General features: G+C 42.5%; 1 protein-coding gene across 5 annotated transcripts in view; it reads left to right on the forward strand.

Annotated features, from left to right (window-relative positions):
- The window catches only part of myo5b (myosin VB), a 58,549-nt gene extending 41,874 nt beyond the window's left edge, over window positions 1–16,675 (forward strand). For 2 of the 5 annotated variants that reach the window (XM_038280503.1, XM_038280511.1), the window contains exons 27-39: window positions 1,005–1,244; window positions 3,768–3,862; window positions 5,461–5,538; window positions 5,682–5,880; window positions 5,962–6,055; window positions 6,252–6,395; window positions 6,542–6,693; window positions 7,118–7,207; window positions 7,291–7,441; window positions 10,735–11,029; window positions 11,233–11,407; window positions 14,007–14,087; window positions 16,523–16,675. In XM_038280503.1, coding sequence (XP_038136431.1) covers window positions 1,005–1,244; window positions 3,768–3,862; window positions 5,461–5,538; window positions 5,682–5,880; window positions 5,962–6,055; window positions 6,252–6,395; window positions 6,542–6,693; window positions 7,118–7,207; window positions 7,291–7,441; window positions 10,735–11,029; window positions 11,233–11,407; window positions 14,007–14,087; window positions 16,523–16,675 — 1,947 coding nt within the window. The remainder of the gene's footprint in view (window positions 1–1,004; window positions 1,245–3,767; window positions 3,863–5,460; window positions 5,539–5,681; window positions 5,881–5,961; window positions 6,056–6,251; window positions 6,396–6,541; window positions 6,694–7,117; window positions 7,208–7,290; window positions 7,442–10,734; window positions 11,030–11,232; window positions 11,408–14,006; window positions 14,088–16,522) is intronic. The other 3 variants (XM_038280520.1, XM_038280529.1, XM_038280534.1) reach the window with 3 other exon arrangements.
- Window positions 16,676–20,460: the final 3,785 nt, after the last annotated feature.

Below are 20,460 nucleotides of genomic sequence, written 5' to 3' on the forward strand. Positions count from 1 at the left end.
CAGAACGATGGGAATTAAGGCAGTGGAGTCGCACATGCGAAGCACGAAACACAAAGCGTCAAAATGGAGTTGCAGAGAAACAGCCGGTATTTCTCAGTTTAGTTCCACCCTTGTCTCTGCAACGCCTCCACTTATCACCAATTTAAACATACTCAAAAAACCATACAAAGAAAAATAGTTTTTCTTGTGTTTCTTGTGAATATGGTCTTAAATTTTTATTTCAAGTGGCATTAAAAAGTCTTTAGAAGTCTTGAATTTTACTTGCCTTATGCTGTGAGAACCCTGGATATGCCTCCAAATTGTAGGTGACCGCAGACAGGAGGCCTCTGATTGGTCAAATCTACATCCGCTCTACATTATGCGTATTTCCTGATTGGTTCCTAATGGCAGAAACAGTGCCCTCCACAACGCCAGGCACACCTCGGACACTATCCCAGACACCGTACAGGATGCTAGTTTGTAGCTCTGTGCGACGGTCTGTTGGTTTGCACCCGAAGCCAAAAGACTCAGCGCCACGGCCAGCCTTTGGGGAACACTCACGGGTGAACTGTGTGTCGTCCGGCGTTGGGTCAGGGGTTGTAGACGGCAAACAAGCTCGTCAAACCGACACACGGACACCCACAATCCTAGCTAGTTCATGATTATCCCTCCAGCGTTGTGGCGTGGAATAACATTGCGCAGACCACGCCTCAATATGGGACATAAATCAAAAATATACCTGCGACAAGCTAACTGACACACTGCTGCTGGAGTATACAGTTCCCGTAGCTCTTCTAAAACAGCCTGAGCCGCTGGAACAGAACCAGAAGCAAAAACTGCAGAGGTCCTGGTGTGAACGCTGAAACCAGTTCCCTGTTATAAGGCAATAGGCTCTCGTTAACATAGTGAAGATGTTTTGTTTTTATTAGATGTTTATAAGACACCAATAATGTAGACATATTTCTAATGAAAGCAGGAAAAGCAGTTCAGGTTTTGATGGTAACAGAAGCTGCGTTCCTCAACAGAGACAGGAGCTGGAATCGGAAAACAAGAAGCTAAAGAACGACCTGAACGACCTGAGGAAGACCATCTCTGAGCGAGCATCGCAGGACAGCTCGTCCAATGAGCTGCAGGACAGCTACAACCTGCTGCTCAGTCAGCTGAGGGCAGCCAACGAGGAGCTCGACGCCCGTAAGGAAGAGGTCCTTATCCTGAGGACGCAGATCGTGAGCAACGTCCAGCTGCAGGAGCAGAGCGAACGCATCGTGAGTCTTTATACTGACGCTGAAAACCAGACCCGGAAGATCGGATTTAAGGTTGAAAGGTTGAAACTATGAAAGCTCATTGGTAGAATTCCCTTATGACAGAAAGAAGGCCACGATTCACACCATTTTATCATCTGGAGGGGGGGAAACATTTAATTACAAAACCGAATTCATACAGCCGTCTGAAACCCTTCATACATTCAGCACTGCATCGTCACATTTCAGTTATTCCCCCGAAACTCTCATGACTTCTCAGTTGTTTTATAGTCTCAACATCGCATTACGTAACTGCAAAGCACAGGAATATCATGTCGAAAGATTACTGGAATTCACGTGTGCTGGCCGACGCCAGCGGTTGCTTTAAAACTCGGAGTGTTTATACAGATGTTCTCTGTTTATGCCAAAACCTCTTAATATATCATCTAATTGCGTACGAAAAAGGCATTAGGGACTGTATTATTGCTAAGACTCATACTTGACCTTCAGCATGTACTGTTTTGTTGCTAAGTAAGTATAGGGCCACGTGTAAGAATATATAAGGCAAAAAAACTGCTTCTACAAAACTTGGCAAGGCTTTCTTTTACAGTACATCAATAACCAAGTAATAACATAGCAAGTCGCACTATATTACTTGGTAATAGGAAAAACTTTATTTGGTATTTACCCCAAAATTAAGCTATGCAGGTAATTATTAGAGTTGTATGTTACTATGTAACAACCGATACTTTTGGTGGGTTATTACCATAAAGTTACCACATAACAGTTTCTATTATTGGCCATCGCCTACCAACGGCTTACAAAGTAAAAGTAACTTATCATCAGGTAAATAAAGCGTTATAAAACTGAACTAATGTTACATATAAATAAGAGTTTAGTTAAGAAGATTGGTTTGCTTTATTCTAGGTTTGGTTTACGGTTATATGCCAAGTATTAAACTGCATTTTACTAGATAATAACACATTATTTATGTCGGTGAAATTACTTATTTACCCGTAAATAACGGTTTGACATCTAAGAAGGCTGACTTTTAGCCTGGGTGCCATTCCAAACTTAGTCCCGCCCACAACGTTTGAGGTCGGGAAGTTCGGTCTGGCATTGCTCAATAGTAGCGCGAGTATGCTCGCACAATATCTGGCGGGACAATCAAATTGTCAGGGCGGGCTTTATACGATGATGGACAGATGATCAACAGTAACGTAATCAACCACGTGACCAAAGCGCGCTTGGGCGACAACAACAATGGCTGCCGCTGGAGAGTTGAGGTGAGTAGATTCTGCTATTAGGTCTGTTCTAGAAGATATCGACAGCAAATTAATTTTTTTCCAACACTTGCAAAAATCGTTCATGCTAATCTTCTTATTCTAGGCGTGCAACTGCACGCTTTGATTTTTGTTGACAACAACTATGCGTCGCTTAACATACGTCACGCACTCCGTTGCTCTTATTGGTTGTAGGTCTATCCAGTTGAGTGCAGAGGCATTTTTTTTCCTGGTTCGTTCGAAACACGCCCCATAATCACAGCTCTATGGAGCAGCATCAGACTCATTCTGACTAGAATTGAGTCGGACTACGTTAAGCTAGCTGACTTTACCCTGTCTACCAAAAATTTAAGGAACGGCACCAAAATTCTAACCTGACTCCGTCAGATGGATTTGCTCCGCCTATCCATCTGGAAACCTTCCGTTGAAGTAATTTTGGGAAGGGGCGAAAATACTGGTTAGCTGATTGGACTATGTTGGTGATAGACGGGCCAAATAAACCAATCAGATCAACGAAGCATATGACGTACTAACAGAGCGACGACGAAGAGGAGCCAATTGATAGATCAAACTCTTGCCGAAACCAGTCGGGAGAAGAGCAAAAACATCTTTTCCTCTGAGAAAAGCCTCCAGAGCAGTGTTTTGCTCTTCTTTCAGTGAAGAAATACTCTGTAATTCCGATAAAACTCGCTCGATAGCCACGCTAACGCTAGTTTCATCGGCTGAAGCCGCCATGTTCTTAAGACCGAACTGTCGCGCTTCTCGTTGCGTCACACCTCAACCCGCCTCAAAGCCAACGCTGATTGGACGTTCGTTTGGTGAACGGCTCCAAATTTTCCTTGACGGAGAGTCTCCAGACTGATCTGCGAGTGATCAGGATCAGGATGGCTACCAAAATTCTCCCTAAAGTGTTTCTTGTTAGCTAATAATATAGTGTAACTTGCTATGTTATTACCTGGTTATTGATGTACTGTAAAAGACAGCGTTACCTGAAACTTTAGATAAATGGGATCATCATCTGCGTAGAAGTTTATGCTGAACATTAACCTTTAAAGAAAAAGGAAAAAATATGTTTTCAGTGACATATATCAGTTTATCTTCGGGTTTCATGTTTAGCTGTGGATGTTCTTACTTCTTCCTGAAAGGTTCATTAATTATTTCTGAAAGCTGATGAAGGAACCTGTTTTTCCGAAGCTGCAGCTCAGGAAGGAAGGACTTAAATGTCGTTTTCATGTTCTGTAACCGATCTTCTGCTCCCTCACAGGAAAGTGAGGTTGATGGAGGACTGAACAACAGCAAAGAGCCAATGGACAAAGAGGAGGCCCTCAAAGCGTACCATGGACTGTGTGAGTCCAAGAAGTAAGTCCATGTCCTGCTGGAGACCAAGAACCTTTGCTGATATATTCCAGGCAGCAGAAACTAATGATCTGATCCTTGATGCTAAAGGTCAGAGTGATGGAAGGAGGTGCTAATGGCTCATAATATCACCTTGGTTACAGCAGCTTTTGTCTCCGTCTGTCTTCTCCTGTCCGCTGCTCAGTCCTGCTTGTTTTTCTTCTCTGCTTAATAAAAACGGTCTGGATGCCTTAATAGGAGTAAATAACCTCAGTGTTAAGAGATCTACTTTTATTATTTACCATCTTTATTTTCATTCCTTTAGGGCCCTGTCACACCTTGCCAAATTAGGCAGCGTATGCCTGACGTCCCAGAATACCCTAAAACGCTGGCATACGCTGAACTTTCTATGTATTTTTTCAATTTTAGGCACATAGATAGAGAATTTAGAATTAATACAGAGCTTATGTCCAACGACAGGATCATGTCTGCTAGGAAGGTCGCTGACCTTGGGCGTGAACGCAGGGAGGATCCATCACTCACCTTCTGGCTCACCCTATGATGGGGATGAAGTCTGGAGGAGAACTGACGCTTTCCTCCTGTGAACCCCCTTTATACCAAAACGCTGCCAAAACGCCATTATACAGTAGCTGGAAGGTAGAAACACGTTCAGCACTCGTCTGGAACACGTCAGATACGCTGATATGCGTTGGAGAGAACTTCTTGATAAGTTACGCAGAAGTTACTAAAAATTATCTAGAAATGAGTAAAATATTCTTTGATGAATTGTATTTACCCTTGATTTGAGCAGAATGTTATAGAGCTAAACTGTCACGTGTTGGTTGGTGATTGTGGACCCAAATGCAGAGGCAGGGAGGCAGAGGTGAGTTCTTGCAGATTTAATCAAAGGAAACAGTTTAACAAACGCAGGAATCCAAAAATCCAACTAAAAATGTAAAGCAAACCAGAACCATGAAGACATCAGGGGAAACCAAACACAACACTGGAAAAACGATCTAGAAATAAGTAAAATTTTCTTAAATTAAATGTATTTACCCTTCATTTCAGTAGGTAAATGAGGTCGTTTGTCAATAGAATGACTATTTTTACTCCTAAAATAAGATAATTAGATAATATGCACTTGAAATAAGACAATGCAATTGTTGTTTCTTATTTTAAATCATTGGCGAAACGTCTCTAATCTCCTCAATTCAATAACAAATGCACTTATTTTAAGAAAACATGAATTCTCTAGATTTTGATTTTTTATCCCTTTAGTCATGTCCCAAAAAACAGATCGCCATACGCTTCAAAAACATTAAAAAATAGCTTTTTGTACGTGACTAAAGGGAAACACGCCCGTTTAGTGAGTGTGACGTTTTTTTTCCATACAAAACTAAAGGGATAAACTGGTTTTGATTATGGGAATGCTGGTGTAACACATCAGGAGCCCCGTTGGTTAAATGTTCTGATCCGATCGGCTCTGCTTGGTTCTTTTCTAACATGTCTGAGTTTGTTGCTGCATTAACTGCATGTTAGCATCTGTGCTTCTGCTTGTGTCCTCACTCTGCTCTGCTCTCCTGTGTCTGTCCCCCCCCCCCGCTGCTGCTGCTGGACACCAGTAACCTGCAGGACTGGTGTCTGCTGAACGAGGACGGGGAGCTGGGTCTGGCCTACCAGGGTCTGAAACAAGTAGCCAGGTCTCTGTGTGCTCCGTAGAGTAGAGATCTGCGTGGTGTGAAGAACCTCTGGGTCCGGTTCTGATGTCTGGGATGAAACCAGAACCCGAGCTGGTCCTGACCGACTGTTTCTCCGGGTATAACCGGCCTCTGTTCTCCTCCAGGCTCCTGGAGGCCCAGCTGCAGACCCAGACCCGGCAGCACCGGGACGAGCTGGAGGCTCTGCACACCCAGATCGAGCTGCTGAAGGACGACATCGAGAAAAAGCAGGAGCTCCTCAACTACACCTCGTCTCTGTCCCCGGAGGCCAAGGTGGAGTACAGCGTCCAGCAGGAGATCACTCGGCTCACCAACGATAACCTGGTGAGGAACTCGGACCTGCTGGAACTCCAGAACCGCTTCCTGTGTCACCTTCCTCATCCTGAACACTCTGTCCACCCGTAGGACCTCAAGGAGCTGGTGGAGAAACTGGAGAAGAACGAGAGGAAGCTAAAGAAGCAGCTGAGGATCTACATGAAGAAGGTCCAGGAGCTGGCAGGTAGGAGGTTCCTCCGAACCAGAACCTTTTTTCCTCTGGGTCTCTTTGGGTCTGATGACCGTTTAGGTTCTCTTGGACGTCCAGACGTCCTCACCCGGACCTGGAACCGAGCCGCATGTCGGTTCTTCACCCGTTCTGGTGGATCAGTAGATGATTTCAGATCCTGACGTAGTTCCTGGTTCTGGTTCTGTTCCAGCAGCTCAGGCTGCGGCTCAGAGCGGCAGCAGCAAGGGGGAGCTGACCCGGCAGGTGACCCTGCAGAGGAAGGAGAAGGACTTTGAGGGGATGCTGGAGTACATGAAGGAGGACGAGGTGCTGCTCATCAAGACGCTCATCACAGGTGAGACCCTGACTGGACTTCCTGCTTCCGACTCCAACCAGGATCCAGTGAGGTTTCAGAACCGCCTCGCAGTGGGAACTGGACCCGTTTGTAGAGCTAAAAGCCGAACCGGAGGATCTTCTGACCTTCAGTTTTTTCGTCCCCAGACATCCGGCCCAGCTCGGTGGCGGCCACCGTCCCCTGCCTGCCCGCCTACATCCTCTTCATGTGCATCCGCCACGCCGACTACGTCAACGACGACCAGAAGGTGGAGTCTCTGCTCACCTCCACCATCAACGCCATCAAGAAGGTCCTGAAGGTGCGTTCTGCTCCCCCCCGCCTCCCGTCTAACGAAGGCTGAGGCCTGTTATTCTTATAGACGATTGACAGGCGTAGCTCCCTTTGATTGACGTTGCTTTCAATGCCTAAAGAGTGAAACTACAAATAAAGATTAAAAAAATCATGATTTAGAATCCAACAGTAGTCAAATCATTAAAATAGTGCGGGCAAAAATACTTAATACTGTGTAAAAAACATCAGTCTTGTGTCAGAATTAATAAAATAACACAAAATACTTTTAAGCAGGGCTTTCTATAAACAATAAAACAGGATAACGGAGGATCCACGTGTTTCTAAACTCAAATCTACTGTTCAATAACAAACTTAACATGAAAACAGCACCACCTGCTGGCTGGAAAGAGCTACTGTCAGCACACACTAACGATGTTCTGATGGTTCCGCAGAGAAACAACGACGACTTTGAGATGATGTCCTTCTGGTTGGCCAACAGCAGCCGGCTGCTGCACTGCCTGAAGCAGTACAGCGGGGAGGAGGTGAGCTCCGCCGCCTGAGGAACATCTGGAACATCTGCCTCCCCCCACCCCTCTCTGAGCTCCTCTCTGCTCCTCTTCCTCAGGCCTTCATGACGCAGAACACGCCCAAACAGAACGAGCACTGCCTGAAGAACTTCGACCTGGCCGAGTACCGGCAGGTCCTGAGCGACCTCTCCATCCAGATCTACCAGCAGCTCATCAAGGTGGCCGAGGGCATCATCCAGCCCATGATCGGTGAGTCCAGCTCTTCTCCTCCTGTTCTCCATCAAAACATCTGGATCTGGGTGGTTCTGACCAGAACCAGATCATCCTGAGTCCAGATCAGGTTTACCTTCATTTAATCAGATGCTGATGAGGGGAGACCAGCAGGGGGCGATGTGGAGTCTCTGTGGTCCGACGGTTCATGATCATAACATCCCTCAGAACCTCGTGATCCCAATCAATCTGCTGAAACACAATATTTAAACTATTTAAAAACAGTAGCTAGATGTCATCGGCATGTAGATGATTTTTCTGGGTTTTATAAATAAAGTGGATAATATTAGGACTGGGTCCAGAACTGAACGTCATGCAGAGGAAAAACAGAAGATCTGAAAGATAAAAAGGAACAAACTGGTTGTTGAGGGAGCTGTTCACACCAGACACGCTTTGGGCAGCAGAAGCAGCCGCTTTACATGCAAAGTCAATGATTTACGCGCATCAAGGCGCATCCAAAGGTCTAGAGCAGCTGAAGCTGCGCCTCATGAACTTCTTAGCATCTTCAGAATCCAGCTCTGCAGGACTTTGCTGTAACATTATTATGAAAAAGTTCTTTCTTCTACTATAAAGCATAGATCTAGATGCTAGCTGCAGCTCTCTGTTCCCTTCTGTGCGACAGCATGCCCACTTTAATCGTATTACTGTCACCTAAGGGAGAAATTAAGTGTCTTGTTAAATGTATTGTGACTAAAATTGAGAACCTCTAAGATTTGAATTGCACACGCAATTAATTGCCCAGCCTTAAAGAGCGCCATGCTAGCCTGAGCTAACTCAGAGAAGCTGAAGCTAGCTAAGTTTCACCGCAAATAATACCGACCGCCGAGTCACTAAGTATCAGTAATTTTCCTCCTGAGGGTCAATAACTTGTACAGCAGCCCCAAAAAATAAAAAAAAACCATGAGGAGGAAAACCAAGGCTAGGAGGCACCTGCAGCAACAGGTGGGGGAGGGGAAGCACTGATTTACTGTATGCTGTACAAACCTAGGAAAACCTCTGGCTCTTTATCTGATTCTCAGCAAACTTGAAGTGTTCTGATGGTTCCTCTCAGCGTTCTTTAAATGCCGACTTTTAGCTAGCAGTGCGTACCGGCGTACATCGTACGCTCTTTACTATAAATATTAGAGATCGTGCGCTCTGTTTTTTGGATGTGAGACTTTGGTACGCCCTAATTTTTCCCCAGAAGCATTGCTAATAGGTTCAAAAAATTCACAAGCAGCAGATCCTGGAGAAAAATTTTATTTTTGCTGCTGAACGCACCGCATCAACCAATGAGAGAAGCTGATCTGGGAGCTGGCAGGGAGTCAGACGCAGCACTGCTGATGCAGAGCGCTATGATCACTCCTCTGAAACAGTTTATTAACGCCTAAATTAACTTCAAATGTAGAAACCTGCGGGATAACATGTTCAGTTTGTAGCACAGACCTTAAATAACGCTAACATCTACTTCCAGCCGCCACCAACAGGAGGGGAAAACCCCCAAGAGGCGAGCGGGCCTGAGGCAGCTGCTGCTGGGGATTCCCAGTGACAGCGCAGCGCCGGTATGTGGGGGTCTGAGCGGCTCCCACAGAGAAATAATCTTTGAAGGCAGGATGGTAATCTTACGGAAGAGGATTAGAGCCACTGGGAAAAAAAAAAAAAAAAAAAAAAACAGGTTAACTGATTTTTAAATTTTATTTCAGTTTAGTTTGGGAAAAAAGTCAGAATTCTGACTTTAATCTCAGAATTCTGACAGCTAACAATCGTGTTAGCATCAAGCCATAGCCATGTCTGTTTTAGAGACTAGCTCTCTTGTTTTAATGACCTTCTGCTCCTCCATTAATGAGGGGACCCCTCGGGCACGTAAAAAGTTGCCTAATTCCGTCATTTTCCACCAATGTGTCAGTGGCCCTCTCAAACAACTCACATCTTTGTCAGTGAAGCTGAGTGCTCCATATCTCTTCCTTCATGGTGCCCATCTACATTAAGATCCACAATTCTGAGATTAAAGTCAGAATTCTGAGATTAACGTCGGAATTCTGAGATTAACGTCAGAATTCTGAGATTAAAGTCGGAATTCTGAGAAAAAAGTCAGAATTCTGAGAAAAAGTCAGAATTCTGAGAAAAAGTCAGAATTCTGAGATTAAAGTCGGAATTCTGAGATTAAAGTCAGAATTCTGAGATTAAAAGTCGGAATTCTGAGATTAAAGTCAGGATTCTGAGATTAAAGTCGGAATTCTGAGATTAAAGTCAGAATTCTGAGATTAAAAATCAGAATTCTGAGATTAAAAGTCAGAATTCTGAGATTAAAAGTCGGAATTCTGAGATTAAAGTCGGAATTCTGAGATTAAAGTCAGAATTCTGAGATTAGTCAGAATTCTGAGATTAAAGTCGGAATTCTGAGATTAAAGTCAGAATTCTGAGATTAAAAGTCAGAATTCTGAGATTAAAAGTCGGAATTCTGAGATTAAAGTCAGAATTCTGAGATTAAAGTCGGAATTCTGAGATTAAAAGTCGGAATTCTGAGATTAAAAGTCGGAATTCTGAGATTAAAAGTCGGAAGTCTGAGATTAAAAGTCGGAAGTCTGAGATTAAAAGTCGGAATTCTGAGATTAAAAGTCGGAATTCTGAGATTAAAAGTCGGAATTCTGAGATTAAAAGTCAGAATTCTGAGATTAAAAGTCAGAATTCTGAGATTAAAAGTCAGAATTCTGAGATTAAAAGACGGAGTTCTGAGATTAAAGTCAGAACTCTGAGAAAAAAGTCAGAATTCTGAGAAAAAAGTTAGAATTCTGACTTTTTTCCCCATACTATACTGAAATAAAATTAAAAAATCAGTTAACTTTTTGTTTTTTTTGTCTGTGGCCCTAATCCTCTTCCGTATAATCTGGATGAACTGACTGCACAGACCATGTTTTCAGGAGGACTTTCTCACTTCAACATAAATTCTAACTACTTTTTACCCGCTGATCACAGCTAATATAGCAAAGCTGCTCTCTGGCATTGAACACAGGAGCAGCAGAAGCATCTGGACTCACTTTCCTGGACGTCTGACCTAAATGTTGACGAGCATCAGAAATGAAGCAGCGGAACCTTTTTTGCTGCTGAAGTCGTGTTTGATGTGAACGTAGCATCAGGAGTCCAGTTTAGCGTCCAGTTTAGCGTCGGTCCTTTTGTTTTCAGTTTGTTTTCTATCTGAACCCATGTGATCGGTTTTGCACTCAGAGTTTAACAGACAGAACTCTTTCTGTATCTAAAGGTTCAAACTAACCCCACCCCCCCATGTCTCTTAGTGTCGGCCATGTTGGAGAGCGAGAGCATCCCCAGCCTGGCAGGAGTCAAGCCCATGGGCTACCGGAACCGCTCGTCCAGCATGGACACGGACGCGGACGGGCCGACCACCTACACCCTGCAGGGTCTGATCCGGCAGCTCAGCCAGTTCAACAGCATCATGAGGGACCAGGGTCTGGACCCGGAGATCGTGGGCCAGGTGTTCCGGCAGCTCTTCCACTGCATCAACGCCGTCACCCTCAACAACCTGCTGCTGCGCAAAGACGTCTGCTCCTGGAGCGCCGGCATGCAGCTCAGGTACCGGACCGGAGCCGCTCTGTAGCTCTGACCCGTCTGGATCCTTTAGAAACAGAACCTGTTCATGATGAGACATTCACAGAGCTCTGAGGGTTTAGGTTGGATGGACGAACCCTGGAGGTTCTGGTCCAACTGGTGGAACACTGATAGAACCTAAGTGAAGAGAGAAGCATCTGACGGCTGCCCCCTGTCTGTGTCTGCAGGTATAACACCAGTCAGCTGGAGGAGTGGCTGCGAGCGAACAACCTGTTCCAGAGCAAAGCTTCTGCCACGCTGGAGCCCATCATCCAGGCGGCTCAACTGCTGCAGGTCAAGAAGAAGACTTCCCAGGACGCTGAGGCCATCTGCTCACTGTGCACCGCGCTCACCGTGCAACAGGTCAGTACAGCATCACAACATGCAGAGCTGCTGGAAGTACTGTAGAAACTGGACAGAAGACCCATGAGCCTATAGGCCCATTTAAAATACAATTCAATAAGTAAATAGATTGGCTCTGTCATATATGGAGGATAAAAAGTGCCAAAATTAAATAAATAAATACAGCGATAAACAATTAAATGTGTAATTCATTAAATAAATAAGGAATTAAATATATAAATGTGTCATTAATTTAATAAAATACGTCTTCATTTTATTAAAAAATATAATTATTTCAGTGTGCATTTATTTCATGGTCCTGTGTCGCAGTGGATAGAAATAATTATATATATTTTTTTAATAAAATGAAGACGTATTTTGTTAAATTAATGACACATTTATATATTTAATTCCTTATTTATTTAATGAATTACACATTTAATTATTTATTTAATGCTGTATTTATTTATTTAATTTTGGCACTTTTTATCCTCCATAGTAACACAGACAGCATCAGTTCTGAGATGAAAATATGCACTATTATTTAAACTTCACAATCACACTATAACAACATAGATTTGGTTAGATGGCATCAACCTTAGTCACTTTGTTATTGTCACACGTGACTCTATTAGCTCCAAAATCCTTTTACCAAACCACAAGGAAATAATGAAATTATTATTCCATTTAAATGTAATTTAACAGTTCTCCATTACACAGAGAACCTAAGATCAAAATAACAATCTAAAATACTATGGTTACGTTAAACTGCCCGATTCGATATGAAAGTGCGCGGCGGCGCCATGCTCTAACTTTGAGCTACAGGCCGGGCGCCCTGCATGGTTACAGGTGTCCAAATGTTCAGGTGAGCTCTGAGGTCGTGGAGATAAAGTCTCTCATTAGCGGATGAATCTAGATGTGTTTCTGTTCCATATTTTCTCCTGGTTTCTGTCATTAAACTATGTTCATTTACAGGGCTGGGTAAAAAAAAAATCGATTTAATCGATTTTGAATCGATTCCTTTACGTTTTTGCAAAATCGATGTCCAGGTCTCGAATGAGATCGATTCATTTTATAGTGACGCGCGTGACGTTCACATTCAAATGAACAGGAAAGATGCACCCAAGCTTACCTCAAGCAAGACGGCTGCAAATATAGCCAATAGGCTGACTGAAGACATTATGTCTTCAACTACACCCTGCAGTTGTTACAGAAAACGCTGCAAATATGGTTTTTGCAGTGAAGATAATGCAGCTCATGAATGTCTGCTGTGTCACGTCCGCTTGCTCGAGTGAGGCTTCACTTTTTCACTTTTCTCAAACAAGTTTGCACTTATGAGACAGTTTTGGTCACATCTGAGGTTTAAACTGTCTGATTTACAAGTTTGCACTTTGTGTTTAATGTGGGAGGAAAAAACAAAAGACGAGTATTTTGAAACACAGTTGAACCACTTTAATTATTGTAAAAACAGATTGAATCGAAATTAATCGATTTAGAACTTTATTAATCAAAATCGAATCAATTCAGGACTTTGGCGAAAATATCCAGCCCTATTCATTTACTAGTCTGCTGCCGGGAGCGTGATGCCACGCCCTAGCTTTCTGGACATCGCCATGACAACGTAACTTCCATGAATTTGTGATGATTAGGCCTCAAAATAATTTAATTAAAATTCAAATACACGTAATAGGAAAGTAAAAAAGGCTTAATCATTTACTTGTGCGTTCTCATGTGCTTGTGAAACGTCATCAACCTCAACTGTTCCAATTCACAAGAACAGAAGACCCAGAATGAAGTCCCCGGATGTTGTTCTGGCCCCTCCCTCTTTACCCAGCATGCATCAGAGCAGACTTGTCAGTCCTCCAGACTGACAGCTGTCCCAGCATGCACTGCGGCAGCATAATGACCAGTAGTGTTATTTTTTTTTAACATACTATAAGGGTTAAGTGCCAGAAGCGAAAGAAAACAAAAAAATAAATTCTGAAAATAATTGAAGTGAAATAGGAAAAAATGAAACATAAAATTGTTTTATTTTTTGTCTCTTTGTCTTTTTATCAGAACTGGACTGAACGCCTGAATAAAGCAGATTTAATCTGAGTTAAAATAAGATAAAACATAAAATTAGGACTAAGAACAGAACCATGGACAGCTCCACGCTCTGGCCTCAGCTGATTCTATTAAAGTAAAACCTTTAATTAATGTCAGAACCTGAACCTCTGAAGATTTGGGTTCTTTATGAACCTGAAGAGAAGGACAGAACCGGACCGTTTGGGTCACAGTTTCCTCTGCAGGCCTTCAGCAGAACCTAATGTTTATTTTACATCTAAACTTAAACTGTGAAATAACTGCTTGGATTCGGCATAAGGCAGAACCTTCTGGTTTCCAGTGGGACGACACCAACAGGTTTTTGTTTAGCAGTTCAGATGCTTACGTTGTCAGAGAGGCAGAAAGGGGCGGAGCCATTATGGAGGAGAAGGAAAAAAAAATCTGATTTAGTCCTAAAGAAACACATGGGTCCAGTTTTTCTCAGTAGTAACAATGTTTTTCAGCCCTGAATGGAACCGCCTGAGAACCTGAACCCAGAAGCAGGTTTTCATCTCTTCCTGTTTGACTTTTGCAGATCGTGAAGATCCTGAACCTCTACACGCCTCTGAATGAGTTTGAGGAGCGCGTCACCGTGTCCTTCATCAGGAACATTCAGGTCAGTCCCTCACCGGTTCCACTTGAACACCCAGGTCCGGTCCAGGTGAAGCAGGAACCTCAGAGTTTAGGAGGAACCAACTCCAATAGAAACTTCTGGAAAACAGAAGAACTACAGGCTGATGGAGATGGTTTAGGGTCTTAGAAGAACTCAGATGAAGATCTGAAGTTCTGAAGATGCTTCAGAGGGCTTAACTGGAACCGACCCATGAGGATCCACCGGCCCAGTCAACTGTTGGCTCCTCAGGAGGCAGACCACTCAGGTTCTGCTTGAGGGACGGAGCCGAAATGGATGGAAGGAGCAGCTGAAGGAACCTGCTGAAGATCCGTTCACTGAGCAGAGGACCATCTAACCTGCAGGTCCAGCTGGGTTCTGATCCGTTTTCTCTCAACGTCTCTGATCTCCTGAAGGTCCTGCTGGGACCAGGTCTGCACAGAACCAGCCTGGATCTCTGCTGCCAGACAGGATCTGATCTCCAGACCAACACAGAAGGAAACATCTGATCAGTGTGGATGGTTTACCTCCAGTTTTACTCATCCTGCAGTCCTAGGAGTCAGAACCTGAACCGGGTTCAGAACCTGGTCCAGCTCTTCTAACTTCTCCAATAAAGTCAGACGCCATGTTTTTCTATTTAAGTTTCTGTCGTCTTTAGATGGATGTTTTAAAGATACGACTGAATAGTCGTTCAAAAAAGTTAATAAACAATCCACTGGACTTTGTTTCCAAGTTTGAAGACGTTTCGCTTCCCATCCAGGAAGCTTTTTCAATTCAAAATGTTGGAAATAACGTTAAGTTTGAGTTTGATTTCTCAGTTTGTGTTTTGTAATTATGTATTATTACCAATGTTTTATTGTGAATTAATGTTATGATGGCTTCAGCCTGTTCCTTTTTTTGCTGTCTGATGGATTCTTTTATAAAAAAAAATTATTTTGTTTAATTTTTTTAAACCGAAATAAAGTAAACTAGGGATGCAGGATATTGGGATTTTGGCCGATATCCGATATGCCGATATTTTAAAACTCATGTAGCCGATAACCGATATCGATACCGATGTTAAAGCTGGACAAAAATAAGTAGTCATTGAAAATAGCAGTTTTGTTATCCATTTCTGACACTTTGAAAAATAATATACTCTAATATATTTTCATATGCTGATATCAAATAGATTTTTAAAAACGCGGTATCGATCTATTTTACTTTCAAAATCTGGTGAAATTTCATCGTTCTGTTACAAACTCTCGTGATATTTTGCAAATTCTTGTGATATTTTGTTAGTAAAATAGATCGATACCGCGTCAATATATCAACATATAAAAATATGGCAACATTTGGTGAATTTTCGGGGGATTTCGTAGCATAACGATGACGTATAGCAATATTTCATTAGTAAAAGAGATTGATATGGTGTTTTTAAATGGCAATATATCAGCATATGAAGATATTGGGATATTTTAATGGATCAATATTTTTTCCCTCGTCTTTAGAAGTTTTTAAGTCTGTAAAAAAGAAGTTTTTGAGGAAGAAGAAGAAGTTGTATTTTTATTAGACTTTAGAAACTCAGAAGCTGATCAAATATCGGGTTAAATATCGGTGGGGTGGCCGATGTCCCATATTCAGTTCTAAGGCCGATACCGATAGGGGGCCGATTATATCGTGCATCCCTAAAGTAATAATTCATTCATTCATTCATTCAAAAGCTTCCTGGATGGGAAGCGAAATGTCTTCAAACTTGGAAACAAAGTCCAGTGGATTGTTTTGAACTTTTCTGGAGCAACGACTGAGACTTAAAACTAAGACTTTTATTTTAAAAACGAGAATCAAGCTGTTTATATTTTAGTCAAAAAGTAGTTTTAATAGTTAGTTTGACCTCAGTGGTAAAACTGATCTTTCTCCGCAGAGTTGACATTAAAATAGGCGACTTCTTTAACCGCGCTACAAAAAGATGCTCGCCGTACAATATTATATTTGAAATGTTATTTCAATTAATTTACTGATATTATAATTTTATTCTCATATTGTCGTGACTCTGATCTGATAATATAACTTTTTTCAAAATGTTACATCTTTATTTTCACAGTGTTTTAACTTTATTTCTGTATTGTTAAGATCTCTCAAACTTTTACTTCAATCTCATAATGACAGGACTTTATTTCAAGATTTTACTAATTTATTTAGTTACAATTTTGATATCGCAACGTTAAAATTGTATTCTTGTTTACCTAATTTTCTTTTTTTTTTTTTATCCCACCGTTTTCCGCATTTACAAAATGTTTTTGTGTTAGCAGGGCAGGACATAAAACTATTGTGCTAACGTAACTAAATGTGATTAAATGCCAAAAGTGGCTGCATTAGCTGAACGTGAGTTCTGCCCTCTAGTGGCAGCTCTGCAGATTGCAGCGCCGTCTGACTTTTCTCCTCCTGCTGTGTTTCTGCAGAGTAACCTCCAGGAGAGGAACGACCCTCCCCAGCTCCTGATGGACACCAAGCACACTTTCCCCGTCCTCTTCCCCTACGCCCCCTCTGCTCTGAACCTGGAGACCATGCACATCCCCGCCTCGCTCGGCCTGGACTTCCTCATCAGGGTGTGACGTTTCCCGGAGCTCCACAGACTGACTTGACCCAAACCGTCGCTTCCTTCCTTCCTTTCCTCCCAGATGTTCCTCAGCATCCAGAACATCGCTGCATCTGATCCTCCATTAGCTTAGAGCGGTTAATGTCTGAGGCTAGAGGAAGAGGAGGGTGAAGGTCGGCGATGAGCTGCAGACCGGAGTCGGAACCGGGAGAGGAGGAGCAGCTGGACAGACGTTGGATCGCTGAGTTTTTTTAAAGCAGAACCACGTGGATCAGAACCGGTAGTGACAGCAGGAACCTTTTAACCAATCAGAGCTCTAGGTTCTCCGTAATCAAGACCAAGAATTTATTTTAAAACTCCCCGTCTTTCTCCGTCTGACGGCTTTTATCTTCAGCTTTTATTTTGACAGTCTCTGGCTTTCTTCCTGTGTGATTTCTGCTCTTTGTGGCATTGCTGATGTATAAAATATTTAAATCAAGTGTTGGTTCCTATGAGCCTGAGCAGCGGCTGCGTCTTCTCCAGGTCCGAGCGCTCATGCGGTTCTGAAAAAAAAAAGATTTCTCTGTCAGAGCTTTAATATTTTTCTGTGTAAAAAAGGTCTTAGAGTTTTTTCCTGAAGTTCTTAGAGGAGATGGTTCAGAAAAGAAGTTTGGTTTGTTTTTAGCAGATAAATCTGATTTATAGGAAACTGATTTCTTCCTGGAATCACTGGGATCGTCTCCAGTTCTGGATCTCCATCCCATAATAGTTTCTGTCACATATACTGTCCTCCCAGACTGCCCGCCGTCGGACTCGTTTAGGTTCTGAAGCCAAATCTGGATTTATTACAGAATAATAAAGAAATTTGAACCGACAACCATCTACCGTTTTCTCTGGGTCTTGCGATCCGATCAGGTAAGGTGGGAACGGTTCCCGATAAATATCGGATTTGGGTCCAGAGGTTCTGCCTCAGCAAGGAATAATCAATGGATCATTATTTATACCTAAAACTAAAACGTTTGCGGTGATTTAAAGGAATAGTACACCCAAAACATGATTAGCCTTCATTTTCTACTCACCCCCATGCTGAACAACACTCTGGAGTACTTTTTTGATATCTCAAATGCATCTGGAGATCTGGGAGGCTTCTTGCTGTCTGCTGACATTCAAATAATGGAGGTCTATGGCGCCCGAGGCAGAAAGGTCCATAAAAGTCCACAAAAAACGTGTCAATATTCCTCCATACTGCTCGTCCAATGTATTCCAAGTGTCCTGAGTGGGTAGCATCCAGAATTTACTCGAAACGAAGTCATTTAGAATGTTTTTAGAGCCTAAACAGTAGTGTATAGGATTTCCTGAAAGCGCGTTCACGAGTCTACGGAAACCGGCAGACCAAACCAGATGAAAGTGCGCATTCAGCTCGGCAAAGAACTCATGCTCTTCCTCAACACTGAAGTCCTCAGACATTTTTCTTTCGTTGTTTCTTTCTTTGCACAGGTAAACGGCACATTTCTTCTTCTACGCTTGCATTATCGGCAGAGCAGACGCTGAATGCGCACTTTCATCTGGTTTGGTCTGCCGGCTTCCGTAGCGTCGTGAACGCGCTTTTAGGAAATCCTATACACTACTGTTTATGCTCTAAAAACATTCTAAATGACTTCGTTTCGAGTAAATTCTGGACGCTACCCACTCAGGACACTTGGAATACATTGGACGAGCAGTATGGAGGAATATTGACACGTTTTTTGTGGACTTTTATGGACCTTTCTGCCTCGGGCGCCATAGACCTTTAATTATTAAATGGTTAAAAAAGGGAAAAGAGTCAAAATTATGCTTTTACATCTTAGAGCTCTTTAGCATCAAAGTTTATGTTTTAGTTTATTTTCAGAGCTGCAGGATCAAAGTTAGAAAATGTTTCTGAGGTCTTGATGCTCGTTCTTAGATTTAAGTTACTGTCAGTTATTCGTGATTGTTTCCTTTTCTTTACAGTTTTTCAATTTTAAGTTTTTTTTTTTCTTACATTATCAATTCCTGCTCGATTATTTTAATAACTTCTAGTTTTAGTTTTTTTTTTGATGCAGTGTTAGTTTAATGGTTTTTTTCCCCATCTTTTTCTTCTGTGATGAAGAGGAAACTGTTTTGTTTTCTGCCTTTGAAACCTGTGGAGCTCCTCCTCCTCCACTCAGACATCAGCCAACCACCTGAGAGCCGCTCAGACGCAGCAGCTGGACCCTCAGCACGCCGTCTGTTGGCCCAGCTCTGTGAACCAGGAACCCAGATGATTCCCACAGCAGCCTGCAGGCAGTTGGAGCAGCTGTAACCCGCTGTGGGAGACCGTCTGTGGTTTACCTGTCGCTCAGGTGCCGCCCAGTTTCCTCAGCAGAACCCGTGGATCATCAGAGCGGCTTCTATCCGTGAACAATAACAATCGGTGTAGTGAAATTAAAGCTCAGATAGAACCGATGAGAGAAGCTGAAGTTTTATTCTGACCCACAGAGTGATGCAGATCCATCAATGTTCATTTCTTTAAGCCCAAAAGCTAAAAGTCCATTTTGGTTCAAGGATTCTGAATTATTGACAGGTTAAGATCAAGTCTTTCCTCTCATTGACTGTCACTGGTATCCATGGTAACGTGTATATATAAACTACTCATTACCATAAATATGAACCAAACTCTAATTGAAGTTCAGCTAGTTAAAGGTCCTTGTAGAGGGTCAGTTTCTCAAACTTTTCACAACCCTAAAAAAGAAAGAGTTAAGCAAATAATCTTAGTTACCGTGTCAAAAGATAAAATACAGAGAGGGGATAAAGTTAGAGATTGAACTAACAGATTCTGCAGAGTGGGAGAATAGAGATAGAATGAAGCAGAATGATGAAAAAGGGGTCCCTATGTCCTCCAGCAGTCTAAGCCTATAGCAGCAGAACTATAGAGATACAGGTGCTGGTCATAAAATTAGAATATCATGAAAAAGTAGATTGATTTCAGTAATTCCATTTAAAAAGTGAAACTTGTATATTATATTCATACATTACATACAAACTCATATATTTCAGATGTTTATTTTGTTTAATTTTGATGATTACAAATGACAACAAATGAAAATCTCAAATTCATCATATCAGAAAATTAGAATATTGTGAAAAGGTTCAAAATTGATGGCCCCTGGTGCCACACTCTAATCAGCTAATTAACTCAAACCACCTGCAAAAGCCTTTAAATGGTCTTTCAGTCTAGTTCTATAGGCTACACAATCATGGGGAAGACTGCTGACTTGACAGTTGTCCAAAAGACGACCATCGACACCTTGCACAAGGAGGGCAAGACACAAAAGGTCATCGCTAAAGAGGCTGGCTGTTCACAGAGCTCAGTGTCCAAGCACATTAATAGAGAGGCGAAGGGAAGGAAAAGATGTGGTCGAAAAAAGTGTACAAGCAAGAGAGATAACCGCACCCTGGAGAGGATTGTGAAACAAAACCCCTTCAAAAATGTGGGGGAGATTCACAAAGAGTGGACTGCAGCTGGAGTGAGTGCTTCAAGAACCACCACACACAGACGTATGAAAGACATGGGTTTCTGCTGTCGCATTCCTTGTGTCAAGCCACTCTTGAACCACAGACAGCGTCAGAAGCGTCTTGCCTGGGCTAAAGAGAAACAGGACTGGACTGCTGGTGAGTGGTCCAAAGTCATGTTCTCTGATGAAAGTAAATTTTGCATTTCCTTTGGAAATCAAGGTCCCAGAGTCTGGAGGAAAAGAAGAGAGGCACTTCATCCACGTTGCTTGAAGTCCAGTGTAAAGTTTCCACAGTCAGTGATGGTTTGGG

Source organism: Cyprinodon tularosa, unplaced genomic scaffold, assembly GCF_016077235.1.
Source record: "Cyprinodon tularosa strain WSP-4 unplaced genomic scaffold, ASM1607723v1 ctg1028, whole genome shotgun sequence".
NCBI classification, from domain to species: Eukaryota; Metazoa; Chordata; class Actinopteri; order Cyprinodontiformes; family Cyprinodontidae; genus Cyprinodon; species Cyprinodon tularosa.